The sequence below is a fragment of the Macaca fascicularis genome, chromosome 4 (assembly GCF_037993035.2).
Source record: "Macaca fascicularis isolate 582-1 chromosome 4, T2T-MFA8v1.1".
Taxonomy (NCBI): domain Eukaryota; kingdom Metazoa; phylum Chordata; class Mammalia; order Primates; family Cercopithecidae; genus Macaca; species Macaca fascicularis.
This window is the reverse complement of record NC_088378.1, coordinates 140,018,140-140,036,808: the sequence shown is the minus strand read 5'-3', so window position 1 is coordinate 140,036,808 and position 18,669 is coordinate 140,018,140. Positions and strand designations below refer to the sequence as shown.

Below are 18,669 nucleotides of genomic sequence, written 5' to 3'. Positions count from 1 at the left end.
TCATTCATTGTGTTCCACAAGGTCCAAAGATTAGAGATAGATGAAAGTTATGGGGAGCCAATGTCCTCAGGTACAGCCTAAGCTGCTTTTTCTAACAGCTGTCCAAAAGGCAAAATATGGCTCTGAGAAGACACGAGTCCTTGGCACCTGGCCCTCAGGCCCTGGCAGGGCCTGTGTTTGCTGAACTGCAAAAAGGCTATGAGGACAGAGACTTGATGACATGGCAAGGTGGGTGTGCAGGGTTTGCTGCTTAAGACATGGGGAGCAGGCCCTTCCTTACTCCTCACGAGGAAAACAAGAGGTGAGCAAGGAAAATTAGGGGCACTGCTAGTAACATCATGCAGGTTGAACCTGGAAACCAATAGAAGCACTGGGTAGGTGAAATTGGATCCTAGAAAGCCCACGAGCCATAAGCAGGAGGGGGCAACCATAGGCTCCTGGGGTGGTTGTATGCAGGAAGAACTGAGGAAGGAGGTGGGATGGGCCAGGGAGGCTGCACAGTTGTGGTAACAGTAGGCACACCAGGGAAGGGGGAGGTTTGGGGACCCGCTGCCTGAAGATAGCTCAGGTTAGGGGCTGAAGGCCTGCGAGGACACAGAGATGGGAAGGGTTAGATGAGCTGTCTAGGGTTAGGGTTTCCCAAAGCCTCTTTGGGGCCTCTGCTCTCCTCATTACCTGCCTCTGGCTCCCCGGACACTTGAGAAGTTATATAATTAGCCAGATAGTAGAAAAAATACCTTTTTATTATTAGGAATAATTCATTCATGTAATGCAAGATGTATGTTGGAGAAGGTTAAGTATAGCCACATGAATGAGGGGAAACGAGCAAGAGGAACAGTGGTGAGAAGGGGGATGGTCCCCCACTTTCCACAAACTATAAACAGCAACATGAACACAGAGAATCACAAATAAGGGAGTCTTTCCTCATGTGTCCTCTCACCCCATTCTTCCATAATGAGTCCCAGTGTGGTCCCTAGAGGTGCCAGGGCATCTGGAAGTTCTGGGCTGGGAGTGGGGTACAGTGAGTGGCCTCAAAGTTGTGCAGATGCTTCCGAGCCTGAGGAAAGGAGGTGGGACAGGTGGGGTACAGAGCACTGTAGGGAGGGGCAACCACTGGACTCCTTCCCCACCCTTCGCCTCCGCACCCACCACCCACTCTACAAAAGCTGCCACTTCCAATGCTTATAGGGTATTCCCAGTCCCCCTATGTGAGCCCTGGCCATTCAAGAACCCTTCCCACTTCCCACTCAGCTCACCAGAAACAAAGCCAGCTGCCGCCGTCCATCTGCACTCATGTCCTCCCCTGCCGAGAGGAGGTGCTCAAAACAGGCCACACATGTGGGTATTCATCCCGTTCCTAGGCTCTTCCCACCCCCTTTCCTGCCCCAGGAGCTCCTTACCCACGCTCCAGGGGAAGTCAGGCCCGTGTTCTGCCTGGTAGGAGCGGAGGACAGACAGACACCAGTCCTCTTCCACCTCCCATCGGCTGTAAATTGAGGCTGGTCAGGAAGAGAGATGACAGCCAGTCAGCAACCTGACCTTGCCGGGCCCCCGCCCCAAGCCTCACTGGATCCCTTCTCACCTTCCTCCAGCTGTGAGGAGGCCTCCAACCACTGCCTCACCACTTGAAGACCCTCCTCTGCCATCACCCGGGGATACCTACAGAGGAAGCGCCGGGACAGGTCAGGGCTGATTTTTTTCATTCACCATTCCTGAGCCTTTCTCCCTCCTTCCCTATGCTGGTGTCGGTATCTGTGCGTGTACACTGCTCCCAGCACGCACACACCCTGGCTCTCACCGATGCTGCAGGAGCTTCAGCAGGAGGTCATTGCCTCGGTTGGACATGATGTCCTCAGGAACCCTAGGGGTGAGAAGAATGTACCCTGGAGGGGCTGGAGGTTAGGAGGAAAGGTCTAGATACCCGGGTTTCTGGTGAGCAGAGGTGGGAGGGGAAAATTCCTGGCCATCTCTGGGATTGGCGAGGGCCGACCTTCCGAAGCACTCACGTGGTAGTGATGATCTCATCCTTGGTTCTCCGGATCAGCAGTACAGGACCCAGGTATCTTCAGAGAACAGAGCAGTGGGAAGGGAGAGCTCAGAGGGAGACAGGTGACAACTGGCCCACCCCCATCCCCGCACTGGAAGCATTCTTATCCCCTGCTACAGCACAGTCTGTGACCAAGCCCTTCACTCAGGGATGAGAGGGAATATTTAAGAATGGGCATGGTTCAGTCTGGCCCTGCTGGGAGACCCCTGCTGTACCAGGCCTTAACCCTTTGGTTACCAGATCCTGAGGTGGTCCAGAGTCCCAGGGGACCTGGGAGGGCCAGTTGAGGCCAGTTGAGGTGGTGGCAGGGTCACTTGGGATGTGATCCAGTGGCCTTTTACCAACTTGCACTTTAGTACTGGTTTCAGCGTTTAAGTGCCCAGCAGAGCTGTTTAGGGGGCAGGTGTTCGATGCTGGATGCTGGCCGGCGCTCACCTGCACAGCTGCTCCGCATTGTTTAGATTGAGATGCTGCCTCACGGTCCTGGTCACCAGGCCCCCTAGAGTGGGATAAAGGTGAAGGGATGGCAGAGACAAAGCCTTTGCCCAACATAAAGGTCCTCACTGTTCATGGAGAAAGAAAACTGAGGCCCCCAGACAAAGGAGTCCTCCTGCTTCCAACAATGGGGTGACTTACACCACACCCAAGGAAAAGGGGGCCATCTCAGTTAGAACAGTTCCCAGTTCCAGACCACCCCTTCCCAGGAAGGGCAGGCCTGGGAGATGCACTCACTCCAGCTGTCTGGCATGACCTTCAAGGCCAAGGGCACCAGGTCATCAAAGGAGGCATCCAGGATCACGGCACTAACATCTGGGTAGGACATGGCGGCCCACGTGGCTGGTACCAGGGCAGGGAAGAAAAGTAAGAACTGAGAAAGGCTCCTTTCTCCTCACCACTCATGCTCTCATCCCACTTACCCTGTAGGCCAACCCCATTCCCCCTATGTTATTCCTTGTTTTTTTTCTTTTTTTTTTTTTTTGAGACGGAGTCTCGCTCTGTCACCCAGGCTGGAGTGCAGTGGCCGGATCTCAGCTCACTGCAAGCTCCTCCTCTCGGGTTCACGCCATTCTCCTGCCTCAGCCTCCCGAGTAGCTGGGACTACAGGCATCCGCCACTTCACCCGGCTAGTTTTTTGTATTTTTTAGTAGAGACGGGGTTTCACCGTATTAGCCAGGATGGTCTCGATCTCCTGACCTCATGATCCGCCCATCTCGGCCTCCCAAAGTGCTGGGATTACAGGCTTGAGCCACCGCGCCCGGCCCCTTGTTTTTTTTCTTAACCTACTTCACTTGGTCAGGGAACTGTCTGGAGAGGATGGGGATAGAACACTGGAGACAGTGCACTGAAGATAACAGGCAGGAAACATTCACTTTCCGTGATCTCCCCACCCAGGACCTGGGTCTGCTTTTCCTTTTAATGACTGGGCACAAGAGGGGAAGGAAAGGTGAAGTGTATACAAATACGATAGCTTCTTCCAGGCCCACTCAGAGATTCTACTTCCTCTCTCTTCTTCCTTGAGCCTCCACCCCACCCCAGGGCCACCAGTGCATTTCCCCACCTCTCCTGGGTGAGGCTGGGTGGTCATGAATGTGTCTAAAGTGGGGGGATGGGAGGGAGGCTGGTACCAGTGAAGCCACCGATGGACCAGGCGTAGATGATGATGTCCTGGGGCTGGAAGCCCAGGCGGTGGATGGCAAACTGGACCACCACATCCATGGCATTGGCCTCATTCTGCGGGAACGGCACTCCCTACAGGAAGAAGGGCAAAGTCAGGATTGTGTCAGCACCAAAGGCCAGCTCACCTGTCCCTCCCAACGTGGACCCCTCCTGCAGCCAACTAAGACAGAGAAGGTGTAGAAGGAAGAGATGGTAGGAGAGGTTGTTCTTTCCAGAAGACAGATGTGTCCAATGAGATCCACTTCCACCTCTCCCGCCAGCCCCCCACTATGGGGATGGGGGCATGGCTCCCAATTCTGCCTTCACAACCTCCTAGCCCCCAGCTCTCAGGTGAGTGGGAGGCCCTTCAAGAAATCCACAGCCCCTCTCCTCCCTCCAATGGCTGACCAGAGGGAAACAGACATAATTCAGGAAAAGGAAGGGATTCCTGAGATGGTCTCACCGTGCTTCCAGCAAAGCCTGGATGATTCCAGCCCAGGACTGAATATCCAGCTGTAACAAAGAGGGAGGAGGAACTGAGACCTTATGGCCCACACCCCTTTCTCCATCCCTGGGGGAAGGAAGAGCAGAAGTACTCCCCAGCTTAGAGGCAAATAACTGCAAGCCTTCCCAGAATAGGAGATGACACCAAAGGTTCTGAGGCAGTACAGGGAGAGGCGTGTGACTGTGTGGGGTGTGTGGTAGGGGAATGGAACAGAATGAAAAGCATAATTAGGGACACAGGCCAGGGGAGGGATGTAAGGTTATCAAAGCAAATGGCGAGTGGACCTTTCCCTAAAGCTGAGAGACTCAAAACCTCACCCAGAGAAAGTGGAGGCCAGGGGAGGTCAGATCAGTGTGGGAGGCAGGGACATTCCCTTCAAAGGGCAGAGACAAGGAGGCTGAGTCACCATCCTACCTTCCAGGGGTGTGGAGATGCAGCCCACCTCGTAAAACCCAGCATTCCCCTCACAGCAGATCACCTAGGAAGGAGGCAGGAAGGAAGGGCTGGGGGGCCAAGTTGGGACTGAAAAACTCCCTTTGGGCAAGGAGGGCAGCCCATGAAGAGCTTTGCAGGGAAGAGGAAAGGGCAGGTCTCTGTTTTCTCCAAGGGGAATGGAAGCTTCTCATTCCACAGGGTCCATAAGAGGAGAAGCAAAGGGATTACAAATACTCCTCAGAGGCTGAACTGCTTGACCACCCAGCCATGTCCACTTTTCCTTGGAAGATTACCGGCTGGGTCTCTCTCAGGAAAGGGACTATGGAGATGTTTTTCCTTTCTAGTTTTCGGGTCTGTTATCTTCTGTGACCATTGCTATTGTGTGGTATGCTGACTGCTCTCTCTGTCCCTCTCTGACTGCTCTCCCTATCCCTCTCTGAGCTCCAGTCTTATGGTCAGATAAACTGTAATGCCATGGCGCCCCAAGCTGAAGCCCACGGGTGGTGGGATTTGCATGAACTCTCATAGCAGATGGGCAGAGCCAGGACTAGAACCCAGCTCCCTAGACTCCTGGCTTAGTGCTCTTTCCATGGCTGCTTCATGGAGGCAGAAGACTTTGAAGCCAGGCTGTGTGGGTCCAAATACCAGCTCTACTACTTACTGTGAGGTCCAGGATAGGTTTTCTGTGCCTCAGTTTCATCTCCTATAAAATGGGCTAACATAAGCAGTAACTATCTCACAGATTGTTGTGAGAATTAAATATATATGCTTCATATATACATATGAGAAATATATGTAAGTGTGAAGTGCTGTCGAAGTGGTAACTATTAATATTAGTTTCTGGTTCTTGAATGTCTCTCCTACTTCATCTGTTTCTCTATCATAGGGTTTCACTACATCACAAGGTCTTTAGGGTGGAGCTAAGAGATGGGATTATCCCAGTAGTGGTTCCTCCAGGGAGATGCTATAGCATTGGGGTCCCCAGACCTCTACTGCCTTCCTCACAGTCACCCCACCTCTGGGATCCCTGCTCCCTCTTACCAGCTTCTGTCCCTGGGGCTGAGCTGTCCCCCGCCGGTCCACAAACATGGTGTCAATCTCATTGCCATCACAGGCCAGCAGCTTTGCCCGGCGCCCATTACACTGAGTAGGGGAGATGCAATGGCCAGGTTGCCAAGGGGCAGAAGGCCACATGACAAGGGTGGGGCGGGCTAGGTGGGGGTGGGAGGGGAGGGCTATAGGGGATGGGCGGGCAGGGAAGCCTCACCTCTTCCACCAGTCGGGCCTGGCCCTGCAGCAGCACAGGCATGAGGGCCTTCTGGAGCAGGTACACAGAGCCTGGATACAGCATCCGGCGCCCCAGGGTGTGCGCCACCAGGTAGCTGTGGGGAACACAGGTTAACAAACCCCAACCCTGGTGAGGCGTGGGAACTGTGCTGGGGACACTGTGCTGGGGACACTCACAGACTGTAAGGCCTGCTTCACCTGACTTTCACAGCTTTACTTTCCTCTTTCAAGCCTTAATGAAATATGTAGTAGGCTGATGTTTTTCAAACTTTTCTTAGTGCAACCTTTGTAAGATAAATATTTTATATTGTGGCTCAGTACACATATATCCTGTATGTACAGAATTCTGAGAGTTTTATGATGTACTTTCTATACATAACAAATGCAAAGTTATCAGATTATGATTTCTTAAAATCTAAGTACAACATATTAAAGGTCCCCAAATAAATAATACTTTAAAAAATGATGGTTGTAATTCAAAACCTCAAATATGGCTTCACTTCCTGACCAATTAGCACACTGTCAACGACCAACCACTAAGTCCACCCTATTCCCTGGTATTCTAGAAGCTGCCTCCTAACTCCCAGCAATAGAAAATTCCCAGTGTCTGTTCCACTGTAAGATATAGGTGGTTATTTCTGTTCCTTCTGACATCATCAGTACCCACGACTGAGCTTTATTTGGGATTTACCACGTGCTCTCAAGCACCCAGGCAAGGCAGGAGCCCTTCAGAACATGTTACCTTACTTAATCTCCTCAGCAACCTTGCAGGGCAGGTTCATCACAGGTGCAGACACAGAGGCGAACAGGGGCCCGGAGCCAAGGTGGAATAACAACGGGGCAGAGGGGCCACGATGGGTACACAGATGCCACCAGAGCCTGCCCTAGCTACAGGTGTCCTCCCCACCCCCACCCCACCCCCACTGCTCCTTCTCAGCCTCACTGAAGGAGCTTTTGTTCATATCCCAGTTCTTCACTTACTATCTTTGAGACTCCAGATCTCTCTGAGCCTCTTTTCTTCAAATATAAATGTGGATAAAAATGACTTTGCCATAAATGATTTACACAAACCATACGACACTAGGCCCAATGAGTGACAGCTATTTTACAATGGAGCATCCACTCCCAGAGCCCTCCTGAAATGGCCCCTCCACCCCAGCAGGCCTCTCCTCCCTGCCATTTCCCACCTGGTGATCTGACAAGGCAGCTTCTTAACCCGGTTGAGGAGGGTGTCTGCTGTTCCCCGGTGCAGGGGCTCTGGGCGAAGCAGGGCCACACCCCGGCGGGAAGGGCCCCCTCGAGACTCCTTCCTGAGGAAGGGAAAGATGCAGGGAAGGATGGGGTCAGGAGCAGCAAGCTGGACGTCTGAGATCTGGAGAACAGTGGGGGACTAGGAACGACATAATGGCACTGGAAGGCAGGCACTATGACCTGAGAGGGCATGGAGGTGGGGGGACAGGGCAGGGCAGGTATTATCTGGAATGGTTCCAAGGGGAGGAATAGAGCAAAAGAACTGGGGCCTCACCGGCTGCTGGGTTCTTCCCAGTGGAAGTCGACTGGCCAGCTCCGGAAGTCAAAGTTGTAGTTAGCAAGCTGCCTCTGCAGTGGACACGAGAGTAAAAGGAGAAGAAAAGGGGTGTTGAGAACTCAGGGGAGGCCCTCCTACCCACCCTCAACAACACCTTTGTTATCCAGGGGTCTGATCCCCATACATCATGGGGAAACCAAGCAGAGGTCAACACCCTCCCAATTCTCAGATGGAAAATTCTAATGGGACCAGAAAATCAGGCGAGATGGTATGCCCCATCAGGTATCAGGACTGGCCTGTCTGCCCTCTTCCAAGCTAGGAACCTAACACTCTGCTTTTCTAAAAAACTAAGCCTGACCCACCCCCAGGAGGAGTGGCTGAAGGTGCTAGTGCTTTTGAGTGATGGGGTAGAAGGGGGCCGCTGGCTGGTCACGGTCTATTCCCCACCTGGGTCCCTTATGGGGTACTATCTTAGAGGCTTAGAAATCTCCCAGCAGATCACACCGACAGATCCAAGGTTGAGTGAGACAGAGAGGAGGCTGCAGCCTCAAAATCCCAGGCCCAAATGATGCTCCTACTTAGCCCTCACTGCAGCCTCAAACTCCCAGGCCCAAGTGATCCCCCTACTTCAGCCTCTGGAGTAGCTGGGACTACAGACGTGTGCTACTATGCCCAGCTAATTTTTAAAATTTTCTTTAGAGACAAGGTCTTACTATGTTGCCCAGGCTGGTCTCGAACTCCTGGGCTGAAGCGATCCTCCTGCCTCGGCTTCCAAAAGTGCTGGGATTGTAGGCATGAACCACCTCGCCAGCTCCACATGTTTTTTGAGGACAGTGGGAGCTGTGTCTTTTTTTTTTTTTTTTTTGAGACGGAGTCTCGCTCTGTCATCCAGGCTGGAGTGCAGTGGCGCCATCTTGGCTCACTGCAAGCTCTGCCTCCCGGGTTCACGCCATTCTCCTGCTTCAGCCTCCCAAGTAGCTGGGACTACAGGTGCCCACTGCCAAGCCCGGCTAATTTTTGTATCTTTAGCAGAGATGGGGTTTCACTGTGTTAGCCAGGATGGTCTCGATCTCCTGACCTTGTGATCCACCCGCCTTGGCCTCCCAAAGTGCTGGGATTACAGGTGTGAGCCACCACGCCTGGTCTAGCTGTGTCTTAATACTTGACTATATTGTCCCCTGAGCTCCCAGCACTCTATTTTGAGGGTTTTCATTTTCTGCACAGAAATTTTTTGACACTTCAAAAATAATTTGAATAACAGAGAGCAATAGAAAAATTATACAAAAAGGTAAATGGCAAAACAGGATGAATAAAAGCAAATTTCAGGCAGGTTTTGCTCAGACCTGCTCTCAAATCTGGACTTAGCTACTTTCTTGCTCTATGACTCCGAATGGGTCACTTAACCTCTTTTTACCTCTGTTTTCTCAAATTTACAAATAAGGGTAATAATGCCACCTCGCTCAGCTGTCGTGAGAATCAGAAAAGTGTGTGCCAAATGCCTCAGCCAGTAGCATAGTACAGGGCATCATTACACAGCTCCATAAATAGTGTGGAATAGCCAGGAATGCGATGACAGTGGTCATAGCTATTTGATCCCAGAAACCTCCCATAACAGAAAAGAGCTTTACGGGGCTCCAAAGCCCATCCTCAAAGATAATCACAGTTCAGCACCAGCTGGCCTGGCACAATTCCCAGGACACTGAGCCCCAGCTTTTCTCCCTCCTGGTACCATGCTGTACTCCCAGTCACAGGAGTGGACATACCTGTCCACCTTGTCCCATCCACAAACAAGGATAGCATGGTATTCAGTGTATACAACAAAAATAAACATTTATAGAACTGAGCTGCTGTGATACAGAGAAAACTACCTTCTAAGAAACATTGTGGGCTGGGTGCAGTGGCTCACGCCTCTAATCCCAGCACTTTGGGAGGCCAAGGCAGGTGGATCACCTGAGGTCAGGAGTTTGAGACCAGCCTCACCAACATGGCGAAACCCCATCTCTACTAAAAATACAAAATTAGCCGAGTGTGGTGGTGCATGCCTGTAATCCCAGCTACTTGGGAGGCTGAGGCAGGAGAATCGCTTGAACCCAGGAGGCAGAGGTTGCAGTGAGCTGGAATCATGCCATTGCACTCCAGCCTGGGCAACAAGAGCAAAACTCCATCTCAAAAGAAAAAAAAAAGAAACACTGTGGGCCAGGCACAGTGGCTCACACCTGTAATCCCAGCACTTTAGAAGGCCAAGGCGGGCAGATCATCTGAGGTCACGAATTCAAGACTAGCCTGGCCAACATGGTGAAACCCTGTCTCTACTAAAAATACAAAAATTAGCTGGGCATAGTGGTGTGCGCCTGTAATTCCAGCTACTCAGGAGGCTGACGCGTGAGAATCGTTTAAACCCGGGAGGTGGAGGTTGTAGTAAACTGAGATTGTACCACTGCACTTTGGCCTGAGTAACAGAGTGAGACTGTCTCAAAGGAAAAAAAAAAAAAGAGGCCAGGCGTGGTGGCTCACACCTGTAATCCCAGCACTTTGGGAGGCCGGGCCGGCAGATCGCCTGAGGTCATGAGTTCGAGACCAGCCTGGCCAGTATGGTGAAACCCCATCTCTACTAAAAATACAAAAATTAGTGGGCGTGGGCGCCGCGTGCCTGTAATCCTAACTACTCAGGAGGCTGAGACAGGAGAATCACTTGAACCCGGGAGGCGGAGGTTGCAGTGAGCTGAGATCGTGCCATTGCATTCCAGCCTAGGCAACAAGAGCGAAACTCCATCTCAAAAAAAAAAAAGAAAAGAAAAAAGAAACACTGGGGCCGGGCGCGGTGGCTCACGCCTGTAATCCCAGCACTTTGGGAGGCCGAGGCGGGCGGATCACAAGGTCAGGAGATTGAGACCACGGTGAAACCCTGTCTCTACTAAAAATAGAAAAAATTAGCCGGGCACAGTGGCAGGCACCTGTAGTCCCAGCTACTCGGGAGGCTGAGGCAGGAGAATGGCAGGAACCCGGGAGGCGGAGCTTGCAGTGAGCCGAGATCGCGCCACTGCACTCCAGCCTGGGCGACAGAGCGAGACTCCGTCTCAAAAAAAAAAAAAAAAAGAAAAAAGAAACATTGTGGAATGTTTCTAGTTTAGCCAGTTCTTGCAGGTGAGGGAGAGGGAAGATTGTTCTAGCAGAATATTCCATTAGAAGTGGTAGGGAAGAAAAATTTCTCAGGTGGACAGTTCACTAATGAAGGGGAGACGAGATACAGCAATGTGCAAACAAACACCCAGTGTGGTAGGTGGTAAAACACACCTCCTCTTCCTGCAGAAGCCAGTGTCCGGTGCTCTGAGGGACAACTGAGGAAGCTGCTATTGGGCACCTGCGTGGCACTTTTCTTAGAGCCTCTCACCTTGTTTTCTGAAGACTGGTTCCGATGCGTTGCTTCCAAGATGGTGATGAACTGCCGGTACTGGGGGTTGGTCCAGCGGCCAATGCCTGGTAGAAAAAGGACAGGAAACAGTGCTAGGAAAACTGGAAAGCAGAATGCCTAGGTTTTAGGAAAACAATTGGAAACAGGCTAAGAGAAGGCCCTGAAAGAAGTGAAAGAAAAAGGAACTGAGGGCATAGGATGTGGAGAAATAACCTGAGCCAACCCTCTTCCTCCAAATCCAGCAACTGGCTACAGGATGCTTCTTCTCCATAGCTTCTGCAGTTTGTGTCTCTACAGATGATCCTTAACCTACCATCTTTCAGAATGTTCATTTTCCTCAGTCTTTAAACACTGTCACATAACCTATTATATGATACTATTAAACACTGTCTTATAATACTATTCTCCCTTGTGAAAATCAAATTTCTCTATTTTTCACTGCCACTCTTCTCCAGTGCTTGCTTTCTGCCTCTTTTCTGTATATCCTAGCCCCTTGCCGTCTGGTTTCATAGTCTCCAGCTCCTGCCCATAATTACTTCCTCACTGAATCCCTGACTCTTCCATCCTCATTCTCTTCAACTGTACCACTCAGCATTCTTCCTGTCCCTCAAGATTCTCCCTGCCTCTGCTTCCTGGGCCCATTCTTGACTCCTTCTAATTCCTGAACAGTTCCTCTCCTGCCTCCTTTCTGCTTTCCTCTCTGAAGCAGAAGCAACTCTCAGTGCTGACTCTCTCTTCTCTCTTTTCACTTACACGCCCAGTGATTGCATCCACTCTCCTTTTACTGCTGAGGCACCTCAAACCCTAACTTCTCTCCTCACTGACCTGGCAGGTGTCGTGTGCCAGGCAGGCACCATTCTACACACAGGAGACTCAGCAGGAAATGAGATACGCAGCTCCTGGCTCTCAGAGAGCTGGCATTCTGGTTGGGGTGAGGTAGAGCCAGAAGACAATAAACAAGAACATTTCAGAGAGGGATAAGTGTTACAAAGAAAATACAACAGGAATGAACTAGAACTTTATGTGTCATCACTGGTAGTCCCCCAAAACGATATGATGAGAGAATGACGTGTGCTGCAGAATGATTTGTATGGAGTGATAACATTTATGCCAAAACTGTAAAATGTGCAAAATAATACATACTGCTTATAGATAGCATATTTCATAGATTCTAAGATGTATATTTTTTAACCCTTGAAAACTCTGAAATTAGTATTCATTTTACAATTGATGGCAGCTTAGATTTGAGGAAATGAGGTATATGTTTCATAAAGGTATGTGCCAGAAAAAAAAAAAACAAACCCCACACCAAATGACAATTATTACTTCTGAGGAAAGAGGAAGATACGACTGAAAGGATTCCAATGGGAACTCCAACCCTAACTGTGGTGCTTTAGTATTTTATTGACAGAAAGCATTTAAAGCAAATATCACAAAACTATATATTAAAAAAAATCACGGCCGGGCGCGGTGGCTCAAGCCTGTAATCCCAGCACTTTGGGAGGCCGAGACGGGCGGATCACGAGGTCAGGAGATCGAGACCATCCTGGCTAACACAATGAAACCCCGTCTCCACTAAAAATACAAAAAAATTAGCCGGGCGTGGTGGCGGCGCCTGTAGTCCCAGCTACTCGGGAGGCTGAGGCAGGAGAATGGCGGGAACCCGGGAGGCGGAGCTTGCAGTGAGCCGAGATCGCGCCACTGCACTCCAGCCTGGGCGACAGAGCGAGACTCCGCCTCAAAAAAAAAAAAAAAAAAAAATCACAAAACTATATATCAAAAAATTTAAAAAGCCTTTTATATTTTGTTCTGTGGACTTTTCTGTATTTTTCCTTTTTCCTTTTTTTTTTTTTTTTTTTTGACACAGAGTTTCGCTCTTGTTGCCCAGGCTGGAGTGCAATGGTGTGATCTCGGCTCACCACAACCTCCGTCTCCCTGGTTCAAGTGATTCTCCTGCCACATCCTCCCAAGTAGCTGGGATTACAAGCGCCAGCCACCACGCACAGCTAATTTTTTCTGTATTTTTTCTAAATTAAAAATAAATAAAATAAAAAATTAAGACAAAACTGAGCAGTGGGAGCTACTTTTAGACAAGGTGGTCAGGGAAGGCCTCTCTGAGGAGAGCCCAGCCCTGCAGAGATCAGGGGGCAGAGCACCTCAGGCAGAAGGTCCGGGACCCAACTGCAGCTATCCAGCCCTGACACCACCCCCCCCCCATGTTCAAGCATCGCCCATCACCTGGTTGTCATCTTATGTACTCACTAGGGGTAGGTGATCTGTTCTGCCTCTTTATTTTTTTAAACTGCGAGATATAACATAGGTACATAAAACATATATTCAGTTTAAAAAATACAAAGCAAACATTCATGTGACTATCACCTAGGTCAACAAAGAGAACACAGTCACCTTTCAGCAGGGGTCTCCCCTATTCTGTACTTCCCCACCCCAGGTAATCACTCTCCGAACTTTTAAGAAAACCATGCCCTTGTTGTCTTTGGTGTTCTACCTCAAACACGTGCATCCCTTTCGAATTTTATATAAATGAAATCATACTGCATACATTATTTTGTGGTTAGCTTCTTCTATTTAACACAACATTTCAGAAATTCATCTGCATTGCTTTTGTTTTTCTGGAGACAGAGTCTCGCTCTGTCACCCAGGCTGAAGTGTAGTGGTGCTATCTTGGCTCACTGCAACCTCTGCCTCCCAGGTTCAAGCAATTCTCATGCCTTAGCCTCCCAAGCCATTAAGACTACAGGCATGTGCCACCATGCCCAGTTAATTTTTTGTATTTTATTTTTTTCTGAGATGGAGCCTTGATCTGTTGCCCAGGATGCAGTGCAGTAGCTCAATCTTGGCTCACTGCAACCTCTGCCTCTCAGGTTCAAGCAATTCTACTGCCTCAGCCTCCCGAATAGCTGGGATTAACAGGTGCTCACCACCATAGCTGGCTAATTTTTTTTTTTGTATGTTTAGCAGAGATGGGGTTCCACCATGTTGGACAGGCAGGTCTTGAACTCCTGACTTCTGGTGATCTGCCCGCCTCAGCCTACCAAACTGCTAGGATTACAGGCATGAGCCACCACACCTGGCTTCATCTGCGTTGATGAGTGTAGCTATAGTTTGTTCATTTGCATTGCTATATAGTGTTCTGTTGCATGGCTATTGCACAGAACTTTTTTTCTTTTTTTTTTTTGAGACGGAGTCTTGCTCTGTCACCCAAGATGGAGTACAGTAGTGCAATCTCGTCTCACTGCAATCTGCAATCTTTGCCTCCCAGGTTCAAGCTATTCTCCTGCCTCAGCCTCCTGAGTAGCTGGGATTACAGGCACGTGCCACCACGCCCAGCTAATTTTTGTATTTTTAGTAGAGATGGGGTTTTACCATGTTGGTCAGGCTGGTCTCGAACTCCTGACCTCGTGATCCACCGGCCTCTGCCTCCCAAAGTACTAGGATTATAGGCGTGAGCCACCGCACCCGGCTGCACAGAACGTATTTTATCCATCCTACTATTTGGTAGCCACTGGAGTTGTTTCCAGCTTGGGATTATTACAAACAATGTTGTATGTTGTATTCTTGTACATATATATTGTTTATACATGTGGAGGAGTTTCCCTAGTGTGTATACATATATAGAATTGTTGTAGGGTATATGCATCTTTTCTAGATAATAGCAGCCAGGCATAGTGGCTCACATCTACAATCCCAGTACTTCAGGAGGCTGAGGTGGGAGGATCACTTTGAGTTCAGGAGTTTGAGACCAGCCTAAACAACATGGTGAGACCCTCTCTCTTTAAAAAAAAAAAAAAAAAAAAAAAGCAAACCTTGTTGTTTTCATATTTATAACCCAAGTCTTTTAAGGAAAAGATCATGCCTTAAACCATTTTCAATGATTCCCTCTCGGGGCCCATCACTAAACTGTATTTGCACAAGGTACTTAATATGTACCCAGTGACAGTGACAGATAAGATTCAAACCAGGTTTCATCTTGACCTACCTCGGAGGCAGGCCACGCCTGCCAGAAGTAGCAGCAATGTCCCAGCATAGTGAGAAAACGGCACCACTTTGGACAAACTCAAGTAACCTGGGAAGGGAGAGGGACAATGTGAGACCCTCTCCGCAGTGTTCCTCAGCTCCTCTTCCCAGTTCAGCCCCAACCTCCACCCCACACTCCCTGTTTGGAACAGCCATACCCTAAGAGGAAGAAGATGCCTGATGGAAGAGGGAAGCCAAGCCATCCTCACAGGTCCCCTCTCCTCTTTAGGGAGCTGGCTCCTCTGCCAACAACCTGCCCATTTGCTACCCCACCACGTTTGAAACCACACTGACCTTTCCTGTACAAGTAGAAGAAGGCGAAGGGAGAGGAGTAATAAGAGATGGACCAGAATACTGAAGCCTGCAGCAGAGAGACAGGGACAGGCAATCAATACACACACATACACACACACATACACACACACACGCCTGCCATTCCAGGCCTATACTCTGAGCAAGATGGACAACCTGAGGGATATCATATCGTATTTGCTGTATGACACCATGAATACAGTAGATGCTCAATATTTGTTGAAAAGTAGTGTGTCAGTGTAATGGAGGCTGGGAAAACTAGGTACAGGTTCTATTTTCTTCCTCTGGAATTATGGAAGAATTACCATCTCCAGGCATAATTCCATCACATTTAAAGGCAGTCTCTCTGTCTACTCAAGTTAATCAAGCCTTTTCAATTGGCCCTGCTCAAGACAGCCCCTGACCTGGTCCCCAAGAGATGCGCAGACGTCACCACAGGAACTGTGCCAGAACGAACAGCTGTCCCTGCAGCCAAAGAGGTTAGTTGCCAGGGAGGACAGGTCACTGGGGAACTGCAGGACTTAGCACCTGCAGATGGTCCCAAGAGTAAACATGTTTTCCTTATGGCTCAGGCTGCCCCCAGAGAAAGCAGTGCTACATACCAAAGGGGAGTGCCAAGTATGCACACTTTGAGTGTGTCTGTGTGTCTGTGTTGGAGAGGTCTGCTGCAGAGCCCAGAGCATCCCCCAACCCCAGGGGTACTGTTGCTCCCAAGCTAGGGAAGGCTAAGTTCAAGAGGACAGGTGGGTCTGAAAGATGCAGAGAGTCCCAGATGCCAGGGTAGACATACCAGTGCCAGGATGCTGTCAGCATGTTTCTCCAGGGCACGGGGCTGATAGTACGTATCCTGCCAAAACAGATGGCCTCCTTAAGGACCCTGCCACTGGCAGGTCCTTTTCCTTCCCTTTCAGAAGCTCTGCTGTGTGTCCTCCGGTTCTACTCTCGTTGACTATCTCTCTTGAGACATCCCCGGCCCCCACAGAAAACCCTCTTCCTCACCCTCACCCTGAACCTAATTTCCCACCCCTGACCATGGGAACAAACACAGGGAGCTGGACTTGGAAGCAAAAGTGAAAGCAGCATTGGACGATTTTTGCTCCTTTTCCACAGTCTAGTTTAAAATGGATTGCAGGCGCGTGCATATGGGGAGAAGGGTTAGTTTCAGAAGAAAGACACCAAGACAATCTAAGAGGGAAAGAAAAGCATCAGAAATAAGAGTAGTTGACTAAGAAGAGAATGTGGGTAGGAGCGGGCAGTTTGTAGGAGACAGTAACACAATGTGAGACAACTGATAAAGAGGAAGATAATATTTAGAACAGCCTACCACCACCCGCCCGCTCTCCAGAATACAATGACTCGGGTCTCCAGGCTAGGTTGGGCGGGGGTTGAGGGGAGGACCTACGGATACAGGATCTGTAAAAGTCATTCTGAAATTCAAGGCGAGGGTAAAGGGAAGATAAAAACGGAGCCGAGGGAGGCACGAAGAGGCATTGCGAAAGAGGAAATTGGGAGTTCGACGGCAAAATTCAACGGCTCTCCAGTCCGCGCAGGGTCTCTTTCCCGGGACTTAAGACTCAACTAGGACTGGCACGAACCACGACAGACAGGGTGGGGGGACGCGGAGAGGAAAGAGCAAGGAGTGGCAGTCGAAATGAGATAGCGGTAAAGAGCGAAAAAGAAAGGAGGCGGCCAGTCCGTAGGCGTGACTTTAACTCAGGAAGCACACAGAGCGCAGACTTTGCGGACGACTGGTTTGACAAGCAGGCTCCCCTTATTTCCCATTATGGGCACTTCTGAGGAGCAAAGGCCGTAAAGGGTTTGGACTGTACCACGTTCCTCGGCGGGGAGGAACTCGACTCACCCAGGAGCTGGAATGGGGGGCAGTGACTGCCGTTGGCGTTTCAGGGACGCTGGCCGGGGCCCTTTCAGAGTCTCTCTCCCGGTAGATTTTGTACAGCCGGGGGCCTAGGACGCAGCTCAGCAGCTTCGCCATGGCCCTGGCTTGGGCCGCTGCTCTTCCAGCAGCAGGTCCCCCTGCCGGCCCCGCCCTCCCTGCCTCTGAGGTGTTGTGTGCCCTTGACGTCAGCCCGTACCGGCTCCGCCTCCGGGCGAGTTGCGACATTTTCAGTGCTTCCTGAGAAGAGTTTCGCGCAGTTGGGGCTACGGGTGCAGCAGTGGTCCGAAACTAGTGGAAGATTTAGGAACGCGGAGAATCAGAAAATTACCAGGCATAGCTCAGTAATTTTTTTCTGTCTCATTATTGGCAGACTCTAGAGCGACAGCGGAAACAAGGGGTGAGATTAGGAGTACTTGATAAGAGTAACAGAAAAGATAAGGTGTCTAGGAATATATCTAGTACAAGAAATGCAAGATGTTATGAAGAAGACTATAAAAAGTTACTGAAAAGGCAAACTGGCCCGGCCCAGCGCGGTGGCTCACGCCTGTAATCCCAGCACTTTGGGAGGCCGAGGCGGGCGGATCACTTGAGGCCACGAGTTCAAGACCAGCCTGGCCAACATGGTGAAACCCCGTCTCTACTAAAAATACAAAAATTAGCCTGGCGTGGGTGGCGCGCACCTGTAATCCCAGCTACTCGGGAGCCCGAGGCACCAGAATTGCTTCAACCTGGGAGGCAGAGGTTGCAGTGAGCCAAGATCTTGCCCCTGCACTCCAGCCTTGGTGACAGAGCAAGACTGTGTCTCTAAATAAATAAATAAAGGTAAACTGGCCCAACGCAGTGGCTCACGCCTGTAATTCCAACACTTTGGGTGGCCAAGGGATGATTGCTTGTGTCCAGGAGTTCCAGACCATGGCTCACGCCTGTAATTCCAACATTTTGGGTGACTGAGAGAGGATTGCTTGCGACCAGGAGTTCCTGGCCAGCCCAGGCAACATAGTGAGACCCCATCTCTACACAAAATACCTAGGAAAAAAAAAAAAAAAAAAAAGACCTAGCAGGGTGTGTTGGTGCGCACCTGTAGTCCCAGCTACTTGGGAGGCCAAGGTGGGAGGGTCGCTTGAGCCCAGGAGTTCAAGATTGCTCCATGCACTCCAACCTGGATGACAGAGCCTGGCCTCAAAATAATAACAATAATAAGTGAAAAATAAAAAAAGAAAGAGGTAAACAAAAAGCTTTTCAATAAATGGAAAGCTACACCATGGTCCTGGATATGAAAATTCAGCACGGTGAGATATGGGGAATATTTGTAAAAAGAAAATAAGTGAATCATTACTCTTATGCATGAAATGAATCTTAAAACCGTGATGCTGAGTGAAAATAGAAAGCCGCAGCCGGGCGCGGTGGCTCAAGCCTGTAATCCCAGCAGTTTGGGAGGCCGAGACGGGCGGATCACGAGGTCAGGAGATCGAGACCATCCTGGCGAACACGGTGAAACCCCGTCTCTACTAAAAAAAATACAAAAAAACTAGCCGGGCGAGGTGGTGGGCGCCTG

The 18,669-nt window shown here is 50.1% G+C and overlaps 1 protein-coding gene across 8 annotated transcripts; it reads right to left on the bottom strand.

Annotated features, from left to right (window-relative positions):
* Nucleotides 1-724: 724 nt before the first annotated feature.
* Nucleotides 725-17,271, bottom strand: ABHD16A (abhydrolase domain containing 16A, phospholipase). 8 transcript variants are annotated; one of them, XR_012433992.1, is made up of 20 exons: nucleotides 17,079-17,271; nucleotides 16,008-16,064; nucleotides 15,200-15,266; nucleotides 14,868-14,954; nucleotides 10,850-10,935; nucleotides 7,456-7,529; nucleotides 7,118-7,240; nucleotides 5,911-6,025; nucleotides 5,685-5,786; nucleotides 4,623-4,686; nucleotides 4,167-4,216; nucleotides 3,673-3,796; nucleotides 2,780-2,884; nucleotides 2,285-2,546; nucleotides 2,007-2,063; nucleotides 1,799-1,861; nucleotides 1,583-1,659; nucleotides 1,401-1,499; nucleotides 1,257-1,303; nucleotides 725-1,057 (listed from the first exon to the last, which is right to left on the bottom strand). XR_012433992.1 is itself a non-coding variant. In XM_074038479.1 (20 exons), the coding sequence occupies exons 8-20, from the start codon at nucleotides 5,992-5,994 to the stop codon at nucleotides 974-976; spliced, it is 1,020 nt and encodes a 339-aa protein (XP_073894580.1). In that variant the 5' UTR covers nucleotides 5,995-6,025; nucleotides 6,673-7,240; nucleotides 7,456-7,529; nucleotides 10,850-10,935; nucleotides 14,868-14,954; nucleotides 15,200-15,266; nucleotides 16,008-16,064; nucleotides 17,079-17,271; the 3' UTR covers nucleotides 725-973. The 8 variants fall into 8 exon arrangements, 7 of the variants coding, with proteins under 7 accessions (XP_073894580.1, XP_045246084.1, XP_005553549.1 ...); XM_074038479.1 differs by having other exon boundaries at nucleotides 2,483-2,546; nucleotides 6,673-7,240; XM_045390149.3 differs by having other exon boundaries at nucleotides 2,483-2,546.
* Nucleotides 17,272-18,669: the final 1,398 nt, after the last annotated feature.